At 36.3% G+C, this 23,710-nt stretch overlaps 1 protein-coding gene across 1 annotated transcript in view; it reads right to left on the bottom strand.

Moving 5' to 3' along the window:
• LOC123857272 (doublecortin domain-containing protein 1-like) overlaps nucleotides 1-23,710 on the bottom strand; it is a 98,861-nt gene that overhangs the window by 7,481 nt on the left and 67,670 nt on the right. Inside the window, exon 8 of the mRNA XM_045893981.3 lies at nucleotides 12,184-12,277. Coding sequence (XP_045749937.2) covers nucleotides 12,184-12,277 — 94 coding nt within the window. The remainder of the gene's footprint in view (nucleotides 1-12,183; nucleotides 12,278-23,710) is intronic.

Raw genomic sequence — 23,710 nt, 5'->3', positions numbered from 1 at the left:
ATTGAATATATATGGCCTGCTTTTTCAAACTTTAAAGCTCTATAAAAAATGTAAGGTCTTACCTTAGAATTGGTTTTGGAAAATAAAATACATGGAACTTAATAAATAAAACCAACAGAAACTAGAGGTAAAGGCCGTTAGAAATGTTAATATATAATTGTTTGCTGTAACAACTGATACTTTTTTCCATTATTATTTTTTATTTTTATTACTATTGAGAAAAGCTTAACCCAAATGGTGTTAACTGAGGTACCACTTAACTTTTGACCCAGTAGGAAAAGATGTAACAAAAAACTTAGTAAAACTTAGGAACAAAATCAAATATACAAAACACTTACATGTGTAAGTAACATCAAAAGCAAGCTAATTGTAAAATGTTTCTTTTTTTTTTAAGGTTTTATTTTTAAGTAATCCCTACACCCAAAGTGGGGCTCAAACTTACAACTCCAAGGTCAAGAGTCACATGCTCCACCAACTGAGCAAGCCAGGCACCCCAAAATGTTTCAAAATTCTACTCTTACATTGTAAAGTAACAACTAATACAAATCTAAAAAAATGTAGCTAGATTCTTTTTCCTTTTTCTTTCTTACTTTCTTTTTCTTTTTTTCTTAAGTCTAAAAGCAGGAATAATAATAATACTTGGCATACACATACCTAATTCAGTCTGCCCTAGGAATCAGATAATGTGGGTCAAGCTGTTTTGGTCTCCTTGGATGCAAATGCCAAATCAATATATTACATTTAAATATTTTACTTAGGATATATATATATATGTCATGAAAAATTTATATATATATGAAAAATTTACATTTTTAAATGTGGTAAACTAAAGTCTTAATAGTTTCAGCAATTAAAATGGAGAGTTCCCTTTCAACATTTATTTCTCCACGTTATTTATTTATTTATTTAGTCGAATCCTCTATAATTAGCACTTTTACATATTTTGTCTACTATGCCATCTCTTCTGAAAACTCTTACAGGGAAGAAAGCCAATCTATACTGAGTCATGTTCTTTTACCTGGAGAGCTTTGTTAAAAAAAAATTTGTTTTATAACAGATAGTAACAATTAAGCTATTTGTTTTCATTGGTACTTATATTTTTAATAATGAACCTCTAGGATCACTGACACATCATTAAAGTCAGGGTAAGATTTCTGGTTCAAACACTGAGAAGTAAGAGATAAAAAAAGAAGCTAGATGGGGTGCCTGGGTGGCTCAGTCGTTAAGAGTCTGCCCTCAGCTCAGGTCATGATCCCAGGGTCCTGGGATCAAGCCCGACGCAGGGCTCTCTGCTCAGCGGGGAGCCTGTTTCTCCCTCTCCCACTCCCCCTGCTTGTGTTCTTTTTCTCGCTGTCTCTCTCTCTGTCAAAATAAATAAATAAAATCTTTAAAAAAAAAACAAAAACAAAAACAGAAGCTAGAAAGAAAGACAAACTCAAGGAGAAGACAGAAAGAGCAAGGACTTGGTTAAAACATTACAAAAATAATGAAGCAAGTTTAGCCCAATGAAACCTAGAAGTAATGATCATATCTTCATGAATAGAAAAGAGAGTCTATGTTTTAAAGACTTCAAAAGGGAATTTCTGACAGATATTAAAGTGTCTCTGAGCAGATTAGACTGCTTTGTTAATGTTCATATCACACAGTTCTGCATTCACATATTTAATAAAAGATGACAGTGATCCAATTATAATGGGAGTTCTCCAACTGCCACCAAAAAAACACCTTTTTTTTAATCAAGTCTTTAAAAATTCTTAATATTTTTTATAGATCAATAGTAGAAATATAAATCAGTGATTACTTTCTGCTTTTGTTCAACCAATAAGAATGGCCCAAGTCTGATGTCTGGAGATCACTGGGAGTCACTGAGGACCATGTATAAGGCACCTTGGAACCAAGGCAAAGTCACAGGGTGCACAGTCCTAAGGGAAATTGGAAGACTTCTCCTGAGAGACATCTTTCCTACACAAAAGAACTCTTAACTAGCTGCCTTTGTATATTCCAATGCACCCTAGAGAGATTTAAGGGTTGATTCATAACCACCAGCATTTGGCATCCCTCTTCAGCAAGAGGTCTGAAGTTTTACATTTCATAAAATATGAGAAATAAAGATAAATAGGACAGGGGCCCAAGGATTGAAAAGAGGCAATGTAGTTAATTTTAAAGAATTTAGGGGTGCCTGGGTGGCTCAGTCAGTTAAGCGACTGCCTTCGGTTCAGGTCACGATGCTGGAGTGCTGAGACTGAGCCCCACATGGGACTTCCTACTCAGCAGGGAGTCTGCTTCTCCTTTTCCCTCTCCCCTGTTTGTGCATTCTCTCTCTCTCTCAAGTAAATAAATAAAATCTTTTTTAAAAATTTAAAGAAATCACTATACCCATAAGTTTGATCTTAATTCCCTGAAAAGTTCTGGAGGAGATTATAAGATGAATGGTTTGTTGGGCACCTGGGTGGCTCAGTTGGTTAAGCGACTGCCTTCAGCTCAGGTCATGATCTTGGAGTCCCGGGATCGAGTCCCGCATCGGGCTCCCTGCTCAGCGGGGAGTCTGCTTCTCCCTCTGACCCTCCCCCCTCTCATGTGCTCTCTCTCTCACTCTCTCTCTGTCAAATAAATAAATAAAATAAAATCTTTAAAAAAAAAAAGATGAATGGTTTGTGAACTCTTAGAAAAATAAACAGTAATCACTAGGACCCATATGGAGTAACTCATATATAAAATAAACTCATATATTAAAGAAATATTTAATGAACCGAGAGGGAAATTTTGGGGGTAAACAGGGAGACTCTTGGGGAAATTCCTTACATGGGGCTTGACATCTCTAACACCAGCATGTAACTATTATTTCTTCCAATGGAAATAGATCCCAATAGACTATAGCTACCATCTATTATCCTTAAGCAAGGACCTGCTACTAACTCTGTATGTCTCTTCCCAGATAAGTGGGTATATCTGCAACAAAGTAGGAGAATATATAATGTCTGCAAACCTCCTGTTTAGGTCTTCTATTTAGAATTCATGATTGTTCTCCTTTGATGTTTCTATTTAAAAATTATAGAGAGTGGATTGCCTGGGTGGCTCAGTCCATCAAGCATCTGCCTTAGGCTCAGGTCATGATCCCAGGGTCCTGGGATAGAGCCCCATGTCAGGCTCCCTGCTCAGCGGGGAGTCTGCTTTTCCCTCTGCTCCTGCACCCCCCACTTGTGCGCATGCTCTCTCGCTCTCTCGCTCTCTCTCTCTATCACTCTCTCTCTCAAATAAAAATAAATTAAAAATCTTTTAAAAATGATAGAGAAGCATGTCACTTAGCATCCAAAATGAGGCAAGAGAAAGTTATGAATGGATACTGCCTTGGATCCCAATTTCTTTCCTGGAGAAAGTAATAAAAGGAATCAGAATGAACACACACACAAACACACAGTTGTCCCTGTATGGGGCTTGACTGAAGGCTGCAGGCTATATGTATACCCTTCTAAGTCACCTACTCTTAGCTAAGAATGCAATACCACTTACAGAGCCCAAATTATCTGGACCATTGCAGAATTCCACATTTAGCAGAACAGAAGCAGTAGTGATAGCAATAAAAGAGTAGTACTAGGCATTTTTAGGGTATAAACAGAGAGAGAAGCATTTGACTAGACACCTTCTCAGTTTCCTGAATTTTCCACTCATATCAAAAGGCATCTAAGGGGGCAACTGTGTGGCTCAGTCGATTGAGCATCTGACTCTTGATTTCAGCTCAGGTCGTGATCTCAGGGTCATGAGATCCAGCCCTGTGTGGGGCTCCGCATTGATGTGGAGTCTGCTTGGGATTCTCTCTCTCCCCTCCCTCTGCCCTTACCCTTGCTCGTGCATGCTTCCTCTCTAAAATAAATAAATAAATAAATAAAATCTTAAAAAAAAAAAAAAGACATGTAAGTACAATGCTTCCAGACAAGGGAAGCATCCCAAATTTTTATGCTATTTTATGATTTAGCCCTGAATTAAACATGGGAATACAGACAAGACTATAAAATCTCTGTCCTCATGGAGCTTAGAGTCTAGAGGACAGATAGATATTAAACAAATAATTCCCCATGCAGTTTTATGAATTACAATTGAGACAGTATAGACAGCGTGCTATTAGTATAACAAGGATACCTGTCCTAGATAAGGGAGGAAAGTAGCATAGGAGCAAGGCAATATCAGGAAAGCATTTTAGAAGAAGAAATATTTAAAATAAGACCTTAAGATGAGTAGGCAATAGCTTGCAAAGAGGATAGGGTGAGAGAGAATCCAAGCAGGAAAACATTATATGGTAAGATACTGGGGCATGAAGAAGCATAAAGTGTTTGTAGAACAGAAACAAAAAATTAAGGTGACTCAAGTGCAGAGATGAAGGAGCCAGCAGTACTAAGTGAATATGGAGAAATTGGGTAGGGACCAAATCATAAAGGTCCTTCAGGACATGATAAAGATTTGAGCATGAGTTCAGTATGAGAAGTTATGATAAGCTAAAATCACCTTTTTTTAAAGATTTTATTTTTAAGTAATCTCTATACCCAACATGGGGCTTGAACTTACAACTCCGAGATCAAGAGTCACATACTCTACTGACTGAGCCAGACAAGGCACCCCCTAAAATCATTTTTTAAAATTACTAGAGTGATACAATTAGAAGACTTGTGTCTAAGCTGGAGATAGGTGAGCTTGTAGATTCAAAACTACATGAACAGCCATATCCATGGAAGATTACTATAAATCTGAGGCAGGAACTCTATTAACATGCTAGAGATCTCTGTCCCTACTCATGGCATACTCAACATTTTTTTAAACATTTTTATCAATAACTTCTGATAAAATTGGTATTCAGACCACATTTATAAGGGAAAAAAAGGTGGAAAAAAACTGTTGATCCCTGGGTGACAGAGTAAATATCTGAAAGGACTTGCAAGGTTAAACTACTAAATAAAAACCTTGTAAGTAGAAATTTCATAGGAATCAATGTATAATGTTCTGTTCACATACCTATAAAATCAGCAGTACAAGTACAGGATAAGGAAGAAGTGGCTTTAAAGCAAATTGTGAGCAAAACCTTAGGGGCTTTAGTTGTCTTTAAGTTCAAGTAGGTCAATGATCTAATGTATCTAACAGAAATAGTAATGCAACTGTAGATTATATAATGATCTGAAAAAAAAAAAAGCAGGGGATGTGAGACTTGTCATTGATTGACCTGGGAAAATATATTCTAATAAATATGAACATTTATGTTCTAAATTTCAGAAACCCAAATTACGGCTTCATCTACAGAAAGGTGGTAGATTTACTGTAAAAAGAACACTTCATCTTCTTCAATTAAGGTAGAGAAATAACTGGAAGAAAGTATTACACATCTAGGAAACAAATTTGCTAAAGGAATGGAGGAAAAAGTAAACTGGTTTTAAGTAGGCTCCACACCATGGGGCTTAAATTCATGACCCTGAGATCAAGAGTCGCATGATCTACCATTTGAGCCAGCTAGGTGCCCCTAAAGTGGTTTTAAAATATGCTTCAATCTTATGATCAGAATAAAGCAGTGTATGCACGAAAATAAATAAAAGAAGACAGGTTTATTTAGCTGGAGGAAGAAAGAGATCTCCTAGAATAAATAACTATCTGATCTAAACATATTTTTATTTTATTTATTTATTTATTTATTTATTTATTTATTTATTTATTTATTTATTTGAGAGAGGGAGAGACAAAGGGTGCAAGAGGGGGTTGGGGCAGAAGGAATTTCAAGCAGAATCTCACGCAGACTCCACATTGAGTGCGGAGCCCAACCCTGGGGCTCCATCCCATGACCTTGAGATCATGACCCTAGCCTAAATCATGAGTTTGATGCTTAACCAACTGAGTCACTCAGATGCCCCAGAACATGTGTTTTTAACAGATATGAAAAAGAGGAACTGAAATCCTGAAGGCCAGATATGAGGGTATCCAAGTCTAACTACTCTTAAAGAGGTTATTATAAAAGGGGAAAATATCGTAATTGTTACAAAATCACAAATAGTAACTGGAGCCCAGTGAAACCTACCAGAGAAATAAAGACCTTAGAGAGTAAACTCAGAGCAATCCCCCAAAGGAGGAAGAATCCGCAAATACTGTGAAGAGGTAACATTTATGTTACAGATAAATTAATAGTAAGAGCAATTGGAGAATCCCTTCTAAGGATTAGGCAATTATCCAAAGAGTGCTCATGAAATCTGAACAAAGTGGAGAGGGGAATACTAGGAAGATTAATATCAAATACTCAAAAAAAGTATTTAGTGAACCCCCCAAATTTGGGTCTAAGATAAAGAAAAGGCAAAGGGAAGATGAATTATATTACAGAAGATCCAGGCATAGCAATAATAGATCAAGGAGTCAGATCTAAATTAGATGTTAGACTGTGGGAAAATACATCCTGGGTAGGATTATTTAACTCAGGGAGGTGAAAATGGGTAGGACTGGTTTGAACAAAGGATGATATTGACAAACTTGGAACTTATTGACTTCATATCTCTCACTATGAGAGACCCTGCAAGAAAAATACCTACAGGAATATGTTAGAAAAACACAAGAACTAAGCAAATAGCAAAGGGAAAGTAAAAGAAAAGAAAGAAGTCCACTGCACCAAGCAATGCAGCTTGAGCCTGTTAGAGAAGGGAACCTTTCTGAAAGAAGTAGGAGTACAGTAGAGACAAATCCTAAATATTGTAGAAAGAGGGGACAGAAATGTTAAGACTAGGAACATTCAAAAACTGAGGAATGACCCTGTCTACAGGAGGAAATGACATTGTGCTGGTCCTCACTGAACACTAAGACCATGAGGCTCAGAAACATAAACAGCCACTTCAATTCGGAAATCCACGGAGCAAAGTTATTCTCTGATGGGAACCGATATGAAGATGATGGGGAAGCTGTGTTCACAAAGTAGGTTTCTTTGGCTTAAATGATTCCCTAGCCAGAGGCCAGGACAGCAGCCGCTGTGACCCAGGATTGAAATTACTGCTCCCAAGGCAAGATGGATGCTTTGCCACCAGAGAGAGAAGGCTTACCCTCGGTTCAGTATGGGGTTCAGGAACATGGGACTCAGAGGGAAAAGAGTATTAAGGTGTTTGGGATACTTTACAAAGGCAAATAACAGCATCTCAAACAAGTCCTGGGGATGCCACCAACATAAATTTCAAATTGTTGCAAGAATACAAGAGTACCCCCTCTTTGAGAAAAATAATAATAACAGCAATGATGATACAATATTATAATATGCTGGGGCACCTGGCTGGCTCAGTTGGTGGAGCATATGACTCGTGATCTCAGGGTTGTGAGTTTGAGTCCCACATTGAGTATAGATTACTTAAAAGTAAAATCTTTTAAAAAATTGTTACATAATGCTTACCAAGGGTCATGTACTTGTTCTAAGGACTTCCATATAATTCACTTAATCCTTACAACAGCCTAATAAGGTAATTAATTTCATCCCTATTTTATAGGTGAAGAAACTAACCCATTAGAAAAACTAATTAACATGTCTCAGGTCATACAGTAGATGGTGTAACTAGAATTTGAACTCTGGTTCCAAAATCAGAGCACTTAACCAACATTTTATGCAGCCTCTTTTTAGAGAGGAGACAATGTTACTGGTCAATTTTTCCCTCAAGATATAAATACATAATACTATAATCAATGCCTTGATCGGAGATTCCTTCCCAACGAGTATGTCCTATGTCACAGACCCTACTCAACAGCATGAATCAACTGGCATCGTGGAAAGACTGACATGAAGAATGTTTTCTCTTGCCTTCCTTCACTTAGTTTCTGCGATGGTCTTTGGCAAGTCACATGGGTCTGGATCATGCCAAACATAGGGTCCTAGGAACATCATTTTGCTTGGAATGGCCACATTAGAAATTGGGGATTGGCTTATGTTCTGAATGTACTGGGTATGGAGCTGATGTTGTGATCACCTTTCAGTTTAATTGGAATTAGGGCACATGAAAAAGTTGGTGTAGACTTAATTCAACTTCTCAGGTCCTAGGGGATGACACCCACTGTGGGAGCCCAGAAGGTAGTTGCTGGAGGAATTCCAGTTCAATCTAGTCATCCAGAAGTCATCTGGCTGACACTGGGAAGAATAAAAATTAAGGACCTGAATTTCTTTGAATTTTAACTTGAGGAGTTGGAACTTTTATTGGATTTTAACTCACAAAGGTAAGATTATTTGGTTTTGGAATTCACTTCTGTGTAAATGTAAAGATTTGGGATTTTCATTTCTTTGGAATTTTATTATTTGAATTTAATTTCTTCACAAAAATTCCATAATGGACATGAGTTAACATTCAAGTTCAGGGTATGTTTTTGGAATTTTGTGATTGAAATACACTAATCCTGTCATTTGATCTCATTGCATTATAGAATCTCTGAAGAATGTGTCAGAGAATAGATGGCTATTTTGGACAGTGCTATTACGTATAATTTGGGGTATGAAATGGAATAGAAAGTGAACATTCAGTGTTCAGTAGCATGGCCTTAGAGCTAATTATATTCTAAGTCATTTCGGAATCTTCTAGTGTAAATTTCATACTACCCACCAGGATCTAGAAGGATCCACATAGGAGCCGGTTTTGGTTATTGGAATAATAGGTCCTAAGAGACTGAGGACCTCCTTTCTCAAGAGGCAGAGTGACTTCTCTGATTTACCATAATGGAATAATTAAGCCAAAGAAGTTAAGAGAACAAAAAGTTAGGAAATGTTAGGGGAAATGAGAGTGTTATCAAACAAATCTACCAAAATCTGACACTATCTACATGTGTTCTGCCACTGCTATGGGCTTCCGTAATACCAAATAGCTCAATAGGGGAATGATGTCAGTAGGGTGTAGAAGTTCGGTTAGTGAATATGTGCTTTTTCCTAGGCAAAGAAGGCCAACAGAGAAGGAGTAGAATTCTATCTTTTGGCAGAAAAGAAAAAAGACTTTATCTTGGCTGCAGCACTGGGGTTCCTTGCAGGACTCTGGGGTTTTGCTTCCTCCTGTGCCTTCCTTAAAGGAAGCCCCACTGTCTCAAACCTCCAGTTGATTTCCATCTGCATTGTCTCATCCTCTGTTGTTTTTGTGCAGCTTTAATATCCTCTGAAGCAGCACTCTGAGATACCTATGCAGGCTGTTTACAGTATCTCCTAAGTTAATTATTATTTAAGTTAGTATTCTAGTTTTAAAGGTACATAGATTTTGAATGATCTTCCTCAACCCTATTATCTTCATAGCCTTGTAATTTTGATGGGTGATTTTGCAGAATGCATTTTTTGTATTATGTTCTAGCAGAAATGCTGTACTAGCATGTTGACCACATATAGGAATGTGGCATCTTTACACAGTGGGTAGTTCTCTTCCACCCTAGAAGGAATAGATCTTTGTAGGAGCCATAACTAAAGAAATTTTCCACACGTAACAATATAAATTTCTTTGTTAAAATCTTCTATGGTTTAGAAATCTAAAAACATAAACAATTTTCAAATCCCATGGGTTTTTAAGGGTTTCACTAGACATGATAAAGTTTAGTGTCATGTCAGTTGGGCTCATTTCAAAGTATATCTAATTCTAAAAAAGAAGCATTTTGTGTATCTTTTACTTTTTAGTCCTTGGTACAATTACGCTTCTAATCTGTCCTTATAAATAAAAAGTAATTGCTATGATCTTAACATTAGACACGATTTTCTGATCTGACATAAAACAAGCAAACAACAAGTCACACATCAAATGAGAGTATTCGTGATTATTTAAATTAAAAGGTAACTTTCACATAACACGACCTTTTCCAAGTTGAAGTTCAGAAGACCATCAAATATAAAAGTTTAGGGACTTTAATCATTTGATGCACAAATTATACTAACAAACAAAGAAAAAAGAAATGCAAAAATTTAATGTTAAGTGACTAGGGTGCTACAGACTGGAAGTTCCTCCAACAGGATTAGCTTCTTTGAGTATGTTAAGTCTAGTGAACTTGTTATGCTTCCACATGTTAGTAGTTGCATAGGCTAATTTCAGCTGGCATAAGCTTTTATAAGTATGCAAAAACACAGGGCAAGGCATGCATTAAAATGTGATAATAGCACACTTCTGGGACACGTGAAGCATGAGACACAAATCTGAATGCCTCTGGCATTCATGAAGTATCACACCTCAGAGTCAGAGCTTTTATGTTTTGATAAGTAATTGTGTTATACCACATTTGGGAGGGAAAAAAAATCAACTTTCTAAACATAAATCTTTCCCTTTAACCAGGATTCCTTCTATTTTAATTCTAACGATTTATTCAAATACAATTTTTTAATTCCTGGTGAGCTGGAAATAATTCAAAGGTAGATAAGTTCTTAAGAAAACATGTTAGTTATTTATTTTATTAATGCAAGTTTAAGAGTGATTATATAATATTGTTGATCATAAAGATCATTTTAGCCAGTGTGATAAGGGGAGATTGCAAAAAGAAGAAATAAACTTCAATAATGATGCCCTCTGTATCCTCCCCACCCACAAAAGACCATAAGGAAGTATTCCCTGTGTTACATATGTCTTACAGGTAAATAACTAGCTAGATAATGGGTATGTCTACAGAAGCTTGGAAATCTTCAGATAAAACTCCTAATAAAATGAAAAATAATTATCATATCTAACACACATATTAAAAATGACCAAGAAAAAATTGATTTACTTTCTAAATACACAAACACACATATCATCCCTGGCAGAAAAAAAATTTAAGAGTTATAAAAATAAGTATCAAAATATAATAATAGTCACTCAATAGTATTTTTTTTTAAACACTTTATTGACTTATTTATTTGAGAGAGAGAGAGAGAGAGCACAGAGGGAGGGGCAGATACCCTGCTGAGCAGAGAGTGGGATGTGGGACTCGATCCCAGGACACTGAAATCATGACCTGAGCCAAAGGCAGATGCTTAACCCTCTGAGCCACCCAGGTGCCCCAGTAGCCACTCAATAGTATTAAGATGATAAAGCCAGTAATGGTTTGCTTTTATGCAGTACAAGCAAGGATATTAGAAATAAATATAAGTATAGCCATATCCTAAAAAGACTTAAAGCTTTTTGGATCTAGCCTTGCAGTACGTATGCCACTTAATATTTTGGACCTCTTCAGGCATATGGAGTTAAGGCTTAAACGAAGTGATAGGATCTTAACAGTAGTACATTTAGTAGTGCTAATAGTAACACTACTAAAGTAATAGTAATTACTACTAAAGCAATAAAAAGGAAATTTAAAAAAGTAAAAAGTAAATAACAGTAGCAATTACTACTAATAGTAATTTAATAGCAGTACAAACACGGAATTCATGGTACATTTTGCTTTTAGAGACTAGCAAATCAGTGTTTTTAGAAATACAGATTGACAAAGACATACAATGAAATTATTTTAAAACACATTTCATAACTTTTGAAAACCTCTAGAAGTTAACCAAAACAATTAAAAAATATCTGAGAACACAGCAGTATGATTTCTCAGTTTTCTCTTCTAAAAGCTGTATACCATAGAAAATACCTATTAAAATTATGAAAATTTATCAATTGCTTTTATTTATTAAGTGATGGCTTACTAAAGTTAAAATACTCATGATTTTTTTTAAATCTAAACTTGAGCTGTGCTATAGGCTGAATGTTTATGTCCCACCAAAATTTAAATGTTGAAACCTAATGTGATGGTATTTGGAGGTAATTGGGTCATAAGGGTGGAGCCCTCATGAATGAAATTAGTGTCCTTATACAAAAGACCCCAGAGGGCATCCTTGCCCTTTCCACCAATAAGGACACAAGTGAGAAAATAGCAATCTATGAATCAGTTAAGGGGCCCCCAACAGACAATGAATCTGCCAGGGCCTTGATCTTGGACTTGGACTTCATGAATATAAGAAATAAATGTTTGTTGTTCAAGCCACCCAGCGTATGGTATTTTTGTGATAGAAGACCAAATGGACCAAAACATGCTGAAATAAAGATTCCTCAAACCTTAATCCCTTTCATAATTTCCTTTTGTACTAAGAATGACATATTTATCCATGTTAAAGCTAAACTTTTATTATAGCTGTTTTCCTTTTAAATATATAAAGTAAAAAAAATTATGCAAGTGCCTTCGAAATGTTATCATAGAATTTATAAGATCTTTGTCACTTACCTTTTGAAATATCTTTAATTGTTCTGCCATACAAATCATAAAGATATCTGGCTGGTGAATTTAGGTTCATTCTCACTGTGCAAGTATCTAAAACCTACCCGGGGGGGAAAAAACCTATAAGTAATTTATTACAGTAAGCTCTGGCTAAATCAAATAAACATTAAAAGTCCTTTCTATACTAAATGGCCATAAAAATTATACTGTAAAATAAAATTTGATGATTTAGAAAATGTTTCTAATATATGAAAAAAAAAAGCAGTTAAAATTATTAGATCACAATTTTACTTTAAAAACACACAAACAAGGGCACCCGGCTGGCTCAGCCAGAAGAACATGCAACTCTTGATCTTGAGGGCAAGCCCCACACTTATTATTAAAAATAAGAAATAAAAAATAAATTAAAAATATAATAAATAAAAATATGTTATATTTAAAAATATAAATAAAAAATATAAAAAATAAAATAAAAAATAAAAAACACACAAACATTAATAAAAAAGAGAAAAGAGATGCAACAAATATTAAAAAGTGGTTATACTGTATTTAATAAATGCTAGAACTATGGGAAATTTTTATATTATTCTTGCTATTTTCTATATTTTTCATTAATTTATAGTGGGAGCATATTACTTTTAAATTTGGTCTTAACACAAATAAATGGAAAGATATATCATATTAATGGAATGGAAGAATTAACATTAAAATGCCCATACTGCCCAAAGCAATCTATAGATTCAATGCAATCCTTATTAGAATACCAATAGTATTTTTCACAGAACTAGAACAAATTGTAAAATTTGTATGGAACCACAAAAGACCTGGAATAGCCAAAGCAGTCTTGAGAAGGAAGAACAAAGGGGGAGGTATCACACTCCCAGATTTCAAACTATATCACAAAGCTATAATAACCAAAATAGTATGGCACTGGTGCAAAAACAGACACATAGACCAATGGAACAGAGTTGAGAACCCAGAAATAATCCCACACTTCTATGGTCAATTTATGACAAAGGAGGCAAGAATATACACTGGGGAAAAGACAGTCTCTTCAATAAATGTATTGGGGAAACTGGACAGCTACATGCAAAAGAATGAAACTGGACCACTTTCTTATACCATACACAAAAATAAACTCAAAATGGAGTAAAGAGCTGAACATAAGACCTGAAGCCATAAAACTCCCAAAAGAAAACAGAGACAGTAACCTCTTGGACATCAATCTTAGCAAAATTTTTCTAGATATGTCTCCTCAGACAAGGGAAACAAAGAAAAAATAAACGACTGGGACTACATCAAACTAAAAAACCTTTGCACAGTGAAGGAAACCATCAACAAAATGAAAAGGCAACCTACTGAATGAGAAAGGAATTGCAAAGGATATTCCCAACAATGGGCTAATATCCAAAATATATAAAGAATTCATACAAGGGAACACCCCAAAAAAACAAATAATACAATTAAAATGGGCAGAGGACCTGAATAGATGTTTTTCCCAAGAAGATATATAGATGGCCACAGACACATGAAAAGATGCTCAACATCACTAATCATCAGGGAAATGCAAATCAAAACCACAAGGAGATATCACTTAATACCAGTCAGAATGAATAGGATAAAAAAGACAAGACATAACAAGTGTTGGCAGGGATGTGGGGAAAAGGGAACCTTTGCATGCTGTTCATGCAAACGTGAACTGGTGCAAATGTAAATTGGAAAACAGTATGGAGATTCCTCAAAAAACTAAAAATAGGGGCACCTGGGTGGTTCAGTCATTAAGCATCTGCCTTCAGCTCAGGTCATGATCCCAGGGTCCTGGGATTGAGCCCCGCATTGGGCTCCCTGCTTGGCAGGAAGCCTGCCTCTCCCTCTCCCACTCCCCCTGCTTGTGTTCCCTCTCTCACTGTGTCTCTCTCTGTCAAATAAATAAATAAAATCTTAAAAAAAAAAAAACCTGGGGCGCCTGGGTGGCTCAGTCGTTAGGCATCTGCCTTCGGCTCAGGTCATGATCCCAGGGTCCTGGGATCGAGCCCCGCATCAGGATCTCTGCATCAGGATCTCTGTTCGGCAGGAGGCCTGCTTCTCCCTCTCCCACTCCCCCTGCTTGTGTTCCCTCTCTCACTGCCAAATAAATAAATAAAATATTAATAAATAAATAAATAAATAAATAAATAAAAATTTAAAAAACTAACTAAAAATATAAGTACCATACAATCCAGTAATTCCACTTCTGAGTATCTACCCAAGGAAAATGAAAACATGAATTTGAAAAGATATATGCACCACTATGTTTATTGCAGCATTATTCACAAGCCAAGATATAGAAGCAACCCAAGTATCCATCAGTAGATGAATGGATAAAGATCGTATGTATATACAATGAAATATTACTCAGCCATAAAAAAAAGAATGAATTCTTGCCATTCCTAACAACATGGGTGGACCTAATGGGTATTATGCTATGCAAAATAAGTCAGACAAAGACAAATATATAATTTCACTTATATGTGTAATCTAGAATACAAAACAAATAACAAACAAACAACAATAATAACAAAGAGAAACACATTTATGAATACAGAGAACAAACTAGGGGCTGCCCAAGGGGAGAAAGGTGGGCAGATGGGCAAAATAGGTGAAGGAGACTAAGGGGTACAAACTTCCAGCTATAAAATAAGTAAGTCACAGGAATGAAAAGTACAGCATATAGTTAATACTATTATAATAACATTGTATGGTTATCGTGGTAAGCATTTTGTATTGTATATAATTGTCGAATCACTATATTGTACACCTGAAACAAATACGTCAACTGTACTTCAGTTAAAAATAAAAATAAATAAAAATTGGGGAGGGTATGTGCTATGGTGAGTGCTGTGAATTGTGTGAGACTGTTGAATCACAGACCTGTATCTCTGAAACAAATAATACATTATATGTTAAAAAAAAAAAAAAAAGAAGATAGTAGGAAGGGAAAAATGAAGGGTGGGGAAATCGGAGGGGGAGATGAACCATGTGAGACTATGGACTCTGAGAAACAAACTGAGGGTTCTAGAGGGACGGGGGGTGAGGGGAATGGGTTAGCCTGGTGATGGGTATTAAAGAGGGCACGTATTGAATGGAGCACTGGGCGTTATACGCAAACAATGAATCATGAAACACTACATCAAAAACTAATGATGTAATGTATGGTGATTAACATAACATAATAAAATAAATTTTAAAAAATAAAAATAAATAAATTAGGTCTTAAGGTACTTTCTTTGGGTTTTAAATTCTTTCCAATTGTCCTAAAGTCAATTATAAATATAGTCTGATCACAGTTCAACTTGATAACTTATGTTGTTTGGGTACTAAATAAGTGGAATTAAAAAACCACATTTCAAGGTTTCCCATGAGCCTGAATCTCAAGAACTTCTTATAATGGTTTCTAATATGGTAAAGTTGTTTTTTCAATATTTTTTTATTTTATTTTACTTTATTTTTTTAAAGATTTATTTATTTACTTCAGAGAGCTAGAGAAAGAGAAGGGGGAGGAGCAGAGGGAGAGAGAAAAACCTAAGCAGACCCCACACCCAGCATGGAGCCCAACATGGGGTTCAATCCCACGACCCTGAGATCAGGACCCCAGCTGAAATCAAGAGTTGGATGTTCAACCAGCTGAGCCACCCAGATGCCCCTGTTTTCTCAATATTGTAATATCTTGATCTGTCTTGATATAGCCCTTGTAACAATGACCTTTTCAACATCAGTGAAGACTTAAAACATGCATTAGTTAGAGGGAAAGTTCTACTCACAGCATGAAAAAAAATTAAAGGGTCTGGAGAGTATCAAGTAACCTCATGCAAGTTTTATTAGGTTTTTGGAAGTGACTCCCAAAACATGAATCACTATATCCATTTACAAGTATATAGTAGGGGTGCCTGGGTGGCTTAATTGGTAGGACATGCAACTCTTGATCTTGGGATTGTGAGTTCAAGCCCCACATTGGGTGTAGAGATTACTTAATAATAAAATCTTCAAGGGTGCTGGGGTGGCTCAGTCAGTAAAGCGTCCAACTCTTGATCTTAGCCCAGGTCTTGATCTCAGGGTTGTGAGTTCAAGCCCCACGTTAGGCTCCATGCTGGGCATGGAGCCGACTTAAAAAATAAAATAAATAAAATAAAAATCTTTTTAAAAAGTATATAATACATTCCAAATCCAAATTGAAAATACTTTGTCTTCCATTTTCACTATTAATGGCTATAATGTACTACTGCTTTTGCATAACCTAAACTATTGAAGGATGATATGCATTACATGATTACATAGTAAAAAGAACATCTTTCCATTGCTGTTACCACCCTGCCTCCAGCTCTGCCCAATTTTATCCCTACCTTAAAGATTTATTTACTTATTTTTAGAGAGAAAGAGAGCCAGTGTGCCTGAGTGGGGGGAAGGGCAGAGGGAGAGAGACAGAGAATCTCAAGCTGACCAGAGAGGGGTAAGGCCAACATGGGGCTGGATCCCATGACCCTGAGATCATGATCTGAGCTGAAATTAAGAGTCTGATGCTTAACTGACTAAGCCAGCCAGGTGCCCCATCCTTACAAAATTGGAAACTAATCCTAGTCCTAGCCCAACCAACTCATTCTCTTTGTGACAACTAACATATTTAAAGAGCTTCATGTGTATATAAAGACAAAGTTGTACTTTCCTTTCAGTCTGGAGAACAACTTTCAAACATTGTGACTAATTTGCTTTATCTAGTTGCTGTATCAAGTGATATGTGTTGCATTTAAAAGGCAAATATCTAATTGACTAATTTAATTTGACAAATTGGCCTTTACTGGATTACATCAGAGGTTCTCAGCCTTTATTCTACCCCTACACATGACCAGTGATGTTCTCATGAGCCACATAGTTCCACAGGCATTTATAGGATTGGGTGTGTTTCTTGCATGCTAGCTGCAATCCAGTTTTGGGCAATTTTTCAGAAACTATGTATTGCTGCTCTTTTTCTCAAAATCAGGAAGGCATATCTGTTTATGACTATGAATGAAGTTACAGGAATAATCTTGGACCCTCTAATTTATGAGGGAAATACTCACAATATCAATGCTTTACCGAAATAACAATGTTCTTGCTATGTATTTCACAAGTATTATAAACTCTGTCATATGGAGCCAATCCATGACCTCCAATCTGCCTATTTAGAGGGTATCAGTGCAGGAGTTCAGTTCCTGACCAACTCCATGTGTTCTCACAAGTCAGAGACAATACTCCCTTGGAATATCTAAGTCGGAATAGCCCCATGGCTGGGACTGGTCCTTGCCACCCAATAAAATAAGGTAATAATGCTGGTGACTCTAAATGTTACTCTTCCTGCCTTCCTTCCCACTCTTTTGGGTCAATTTCTTTAGTGATTACTACACATAAGTTCACCTAGGACTCCTATTCATGGGCAGAAACCTTTACTAAAAATGCTTGTAAAGCAATATTCAAAATATAAGAGAGAAGTTATCAGAAGAAATTGGAGTTTGTCTGTGACTTTAGACAGAACATACTGACATTGGCATGGGATCCACCCTTGTGTTTTTTTTTTTTTAAAGATTTTATTTATTTATTTGAGAGAGAGAATGAAGAGGGGGGAGGGTCAGAGGGAGAAGCAGACTCCCTGCAGAGCAGGGAGCCCGATGCGGGACTCGATCCAGGGACTCCAGGATCATGACCTGAGCCGAAGGCAGTCGCTTAACCAACTGAGCCACCCAGGCGCCCACACCCTTGTGTTTTTAAAAATACTTTATTGACACAGTTCGTCTCTGACTAGCAAAATTCTCCTGTTGGTCACTTTAGTCCATGCGACTTTGTCTCCAAGGATTATCCTTTTACTACCACCACCACCCTCTTTGACAGAAATATTAACAGGAGACAATTCAGTACACATTCTTCCTTAGCCAGTCATCTCTCAACACTATTAAGAATCTATGTTTGGTTCCATAGAGCCTCCTCCCTTGGCTACCCATAGTCTTGATCTTTCCATTATTTATGTTTAGTTCTCAATTTCTTGATATTACAAATCTATTATTTAAAAGTTCAATGAAGCCCTTTGGTACAAATTATATTCTCTAATTACTAGTGAAGGTTCAAATATCTAAATACCCTCCTCCAAAGTTATAATTTACCAATTAAACTAAGTAAAATGTGAGCTATTTAAAGATAGTCCCATTTATTTCAGCTAAAACTTCAATGATTTTAAAAATTATTTCAAATACTGCTGCCTTTGTATTTAAAAAAATCAGTCAAGTAAAATTACACAGCTTTCTAACTCTAAGAGCCCTCTTTTCATTGTGCCAAAATATCACTAAAAGTGTTTGTGCAAGCCAAATTTTAAGAGTTAAATGAGTTTAAAAACTGCCATTAGAAAATCAGATACTAGAAATTTATAATGCATCAGCAACACTGTCATTCTCTTATACTTCCAGGATGAAAGATCCTTGCAGTGTTTAAGCAATGCCAACCTTCAGGAATCATTTTCTCAGAGTACATTATCAGTGGTATGAATTAGTATCAATATAAATTTCTGTCAAAAGCCCTGAAATGAAGCCTCTACTTGTAAGGTCATTCTTATAATTCACAATGGAAAATATTTAACAGTGTCATCTTGCTGTAATATTAAGGTTAATTAAAACGCCATTTCCACTCATCTGCACCTGTTAAGCTTGTTAAAATATTATTTTTACAAATTCACATTTTGTTAATTTCTTACAGTATAGGTAGGTTGTAGAGAACCCCTTCTGATCTGAAATTTAAAACCATCATGCTGTAAAACCAGACTCTTTGACTAGCAGCTGGGAAAAGATTTTCTACAAACTCTTTTTAGTTTAATCTGTTTACCCATGGGCTTATCTGGTGCAAAGTTTACAGTTTCTGGAATGGCTACCATGGAGGTGGTGTGGTTACACAGTCTAGAGCCTCTGGGTTTGGCTTGCCAGTACCCCAGTCCAGGTGAGCGAGCTCAACATCACCCCTGGCCAAGTGAGCCAAATCAACAAGCCATTAGATCCAACAAGGCCCTTCTCCTCAAAGTATGTTTTTATCATATGTTTTACATGTTAACATCCAGAAGTATAAGCCCTGATTCACACTTCCCCATAAACTGTTTTCAAAAGATCAGCAACTTACATACCATGGGCTAGTTCTGGCCACAACCTGTTTCTGTACGGCCTATGGGCTAAGAATAATTTGTACAATTTTAAATGTTAAAAAAAATCAAAAGAATAGTGTTTTGTCATGTTAAAATTAATATGTCAGTGCCCATAAATAAAATTTTCTTGGAAAACAGCTATACTCTTCATTTGTATATTTTCTGCGGCTGCTATCACACTACAGCAAGAGGGTCTTTGCATTGTGCAATCTACAAATGCTTCCCCTAAGCAACAAAATGGACTGGGCCCTCAAGCTCTTTTAAAGGAAAACAGGCTTTCCCCTGAATTCACTAATTTCCTCAGGACTCTCTCAAACGCTGGGATTTTATTCTCTCATACTACAATCTCAAAGTGTTGGGAGAGGATGGGAAGGTGGGAAGGGGTGTTACAATGTTATTTCAAGATTTCTCTCCAACTTTCTTATTGAACAAACAAAACAACCTGACCTTCAACTGCACCATCTTCCTTCACTCTAGTCATTCTTCTTCATTCATGGATAACTTCTTTTTTTAAAAGATTTTTTTATTTATTTTTTGACAGAGAGAGAGACAGCAAGAGAGGGAACACAAGCAGGGGGAGTGGGAGAGGGAGAAGCAGGCTCCCCAGTGAGCAGGGAGCCCGAAGTGTGGCTCGATCCCAGGATCCTGGGATCATGACCTGAGGCGAAGGCAGATGCTTAAAGACTGAGCCACCCAGGTGCCCCTCATGGATAACTTCTGCTACAAAAATCCTAGCCCTGGCTGATGCTTACTATCCACGTGCTATGCACACACCAAGAATCTTGGTGCTCCTGAAGAAATCACACAAATGACCACATCAGTATTAGTATTATTCATAGTCACCAAACTCCTTGGTCCCTCAATACTGCGCAGTCACTTCTATTTCATTTGTTTGGTTAAATATCTCCTCTACTTACCATAATGAATATTTCAAACCATCTCTGCTCTCTACCCGGCCTCCCCTCCTCTACTTCCCTATTTATTTTTGGCAGACTACAAGCCTACCTCTTTCTATACCTATTCTCTCCTTTTCCCACTAGTTGGAAGAGTCTATGCTCCTATCTAAGACCAATATTGCACCTATGCTTTCAATTATGTTTGCTCTCAACTTTTAAAGTAGTATATATTAGGGGCGCCTGGGTGGCTCAGTTGGTTAAGTGTCTGCCTTTGGCTCAGGTCATGATCCTGGGGTCCTGGGATGGAGGCCCACATCAGGCTCCTTGCTCAGCGGGGAGCCTGCTTCTCCCTCTCCCTCTGCCTGCTGCTTCCCCTGCTTGTACACTCTCTCTGTCAAAAATAAATAAAATCTTTAAAAAAATAAAATAAAGGAGTATATATTATCCATCATTTCTTCTCTTTCATATATATTCAGCTATTCCTTCTCAATGAGATTTTTCCTACTGGCACTTAAACATGATTAAGCCTATCCTATCTTAGAAATTAAATTAAATTAAATTTTTAAAAAAGGATGTGTAATTCTATAAAAGGAAATTTCCAGATAAAACTGTTTTTGCTACCAGAGCACTAACCTTATACTGACCTCAGGAAATCAAATAAGAAAATCTCTTCACATTTGTAGGAATTCTCTCAGTGGCCTACCCAATATTCATTTTTTGCCTCATCCTTGCTGTCCTGATTTTGTTTAGAGGTTCACTTTTACCGCTTTGGACTCAAGGTAGACCACAGTTACCTTGATTGATCTAGGTCAATCATGGTGGTCCCATGCCTCTTGTCAGGTTGGGAGTAGGCACATAACCTAGTTCTGAAATAAGATATGAAAAAGGGCTTCTGGGAAAGGCTTCATCATTCACAGGGAAGAGACAGTCTTTTTCTGCCACTGGCCAAAATTGTACCTGGCTGTGCAACAGCCATCCTGTTACCAACATATGAAAGAGCATAAAATCCAGAAAATTAAAAATAACATAACTGGGGGGCACCTGATTGGCTCATTTGGGGGAGCATGTGGCTCTTGATCTTAGAGTCATGAATTCCAGTCCCTTGTTGGGTGTAGAGATTACTTAAATAAATAAAACTTGTTAAAAAATGTAACTGGAATCCTATCATGCTATGCTTAAAACTGTCCTACTCCTAGATTTCTTGCTTCCTTTTTGCTTAAGTCTGTTTAAATCAGGATTCTCTGTTATCTGCAGCTATCATCCTAACTCCATAGAAAAAAAATTTTTTCGGCCCAGGTTCCTCAAATGAGGAACATTGTTTCAACTAACTCAATGAGTATTTGTACAGCAGATAGATTACAACAGTATTCACTATATAAACCTCCTAAGAAGCAAATCATTTAATTAAGAACCCAGAGAAGAATTTTAAAGGAAAGTTAGCAAGCTGAAAACCGTGAAAATTAATGGATAATTATGAAATTAGTTCATTGGATTACTAAAAATACTTCACCTTTGGCAATTAATTGTATTTGTTCAGTAGAAGAGAATACAATTTATCATGAATATTTTGAGGAGAATCTGTTTTTACAGATTTTTTTGGCTTACTGAAAGACTGTCAAATACATTGTGAATTTTCAAAGAATTAAAATGTAATAAAATGTACTAAGCATAACTCTCTGCTAAGACCAATATTTTACAATGACTTATAATAAAAATTATGATCATATTTTCAACCTGAAGATGCCAGGAGATTGGGATGAATTTGTAACCATCTTATTAAATAACTTAAAGGTACTTTTCTGAATAAATCCTGGAAATAAATTTACTGGCCAGTTATTTGTCTTTTTCTCATAAAAGTGGGTGATAGAATGCATGCCAAATCTAGTTATTTGCTCTTACTAATAATGAACATCACTATGATTTGTAAAAGCAATCATTTCTGGTGAATTTGAAATGTAGGTGTTCTGGCATTTTATTATTTAAACTGTGAAAGAGAAGTAGATAACCAAAGGAGATTGTCCAAGTAATCTATTAATACATACTCTTTAGATACTCTAGCCTTAATTGATCTCTTCTTAAAATAATTAAATAGCCCAGGTTACTTTAAAATGTTTATAATGCTAATTATACTGTTATTTGCTTTTTAAAATTATTATTTTGATGTACAATTTACAGGAAATAAGCTGTACCTATTTTAAGTGTACAGTTTAACACAGGTAGAAAAAAATGTATCTGGGGTGCCTGGGTGGCTCAGTCAGTTAGGTGTCTGCCTTTGGCTCAGGTTATGATCCCAGGGTCCTGGGATCGAGTCCCACATTGGGCTCCCTGCTCAGCGGGGAGCCCTGCTTCTCCCTCTGCCTCTCCCCCTATTTGTGCTCTCTCACTCTCTCTATCGCTCTCTGTCAAATAAGTAAATAAAATCTTTAAAAGAAAAAAAAAGAAAAAATATATCTGTGTAACCACCACCACAATCAAGATATAGAATATTTCCTTTACTCTCCAAAATTCCTCATGTTCTTTCCCAATCACTATTCAGTAAACTTGACCCCAGGAAACCACTGATCCCTTTCACTAGAAAAGTTTTGTTTGTTCTAAAATTTCACATAAATGGAATCAAATAGCAAGTATTATTTTGTATCTGGCTTCTTTCATTTACCACAATATTTGTTCCTTTTTGTTGCCAAAGAGTATTCCTTGGTATGGATATAGCACAATTTGTTTATCCAGTCATTTGTTTTTGTTTTTTTTAAGTATTATAATTCTATAGTTTTATTAAGTCAAAAACTAACAATGTGGTATTAAGTTTACATTTAAACAAAATTTTCACAGAAACCTAACACATGCCTAAAAAGATTTTACAATGCAGTTCTAGATGCAGACCTAAATGATGCCAAGAACTGATGGATCTCATGATTCAAGACAACATTTGGGTATTAGTTAATTCTTAGTATTAAAAAAAATTTTTGTTTTGTTTTATGTTTTAAAGTGAACCACTGGCCCAGTATGAAAGTTTAATCTTCTGAGACCAGGGCTTTTGAAATCATTCCACTCTTGAAGTGATTTAGCGAACTTGTGCTGTCAGTGACTGAACCCTGACACCAATGATTTCAGAATTCAAAGTTCAAATAACAGGCTTCAGGAGTTTTCTACCCTAAGAGCAGGGACCCTTGCTTTTCCCTACTCTCCCATCTTCTATACCACCTTCTTCCCCTCCCCAAATACCTCAGCCAGTGCCTTGGATGGGCAAGCTGATGTTTAAAACTTCATTAATTGGAAAAGAAAGGGTCTTCTTATCAATTCCAAGAATAGGCACCTCTAAGACAGAACTACCTGTCTATGTATATGCTCCAATAAGATTTTCCCTCTTCAACCAGTTTCCATCCCCAAAATGGCAACTTTGATAACTTACTAACTGGCTTAGTTCTTTGTTGGGAACAGCACTAAGCTC

The sequence above is a fragment of the Mirounga angustirostris genome, unplaced genomic scaffold (assembly GCF_029215605.1).
Source record: "Mirounga angustirostris isolate CCGP_5_RB_7025 unplaced genomic scaffold, mMirAng1.0.hap1 SCAF_13, whole genome shotgun sequence".
In the NCBI taxonomy this organism is placed as follows: Eukaryota; Metazoa; Chordata; class Mammalia; order Carnivora; family Phocidae; genus Mirounga; species Mirounga angustirostris.
The sequence above is the reverse complement of the archived record's forward strand: the minus strand, read 5'-3'. Positions and strand labels throughout refer to the sequence as shown.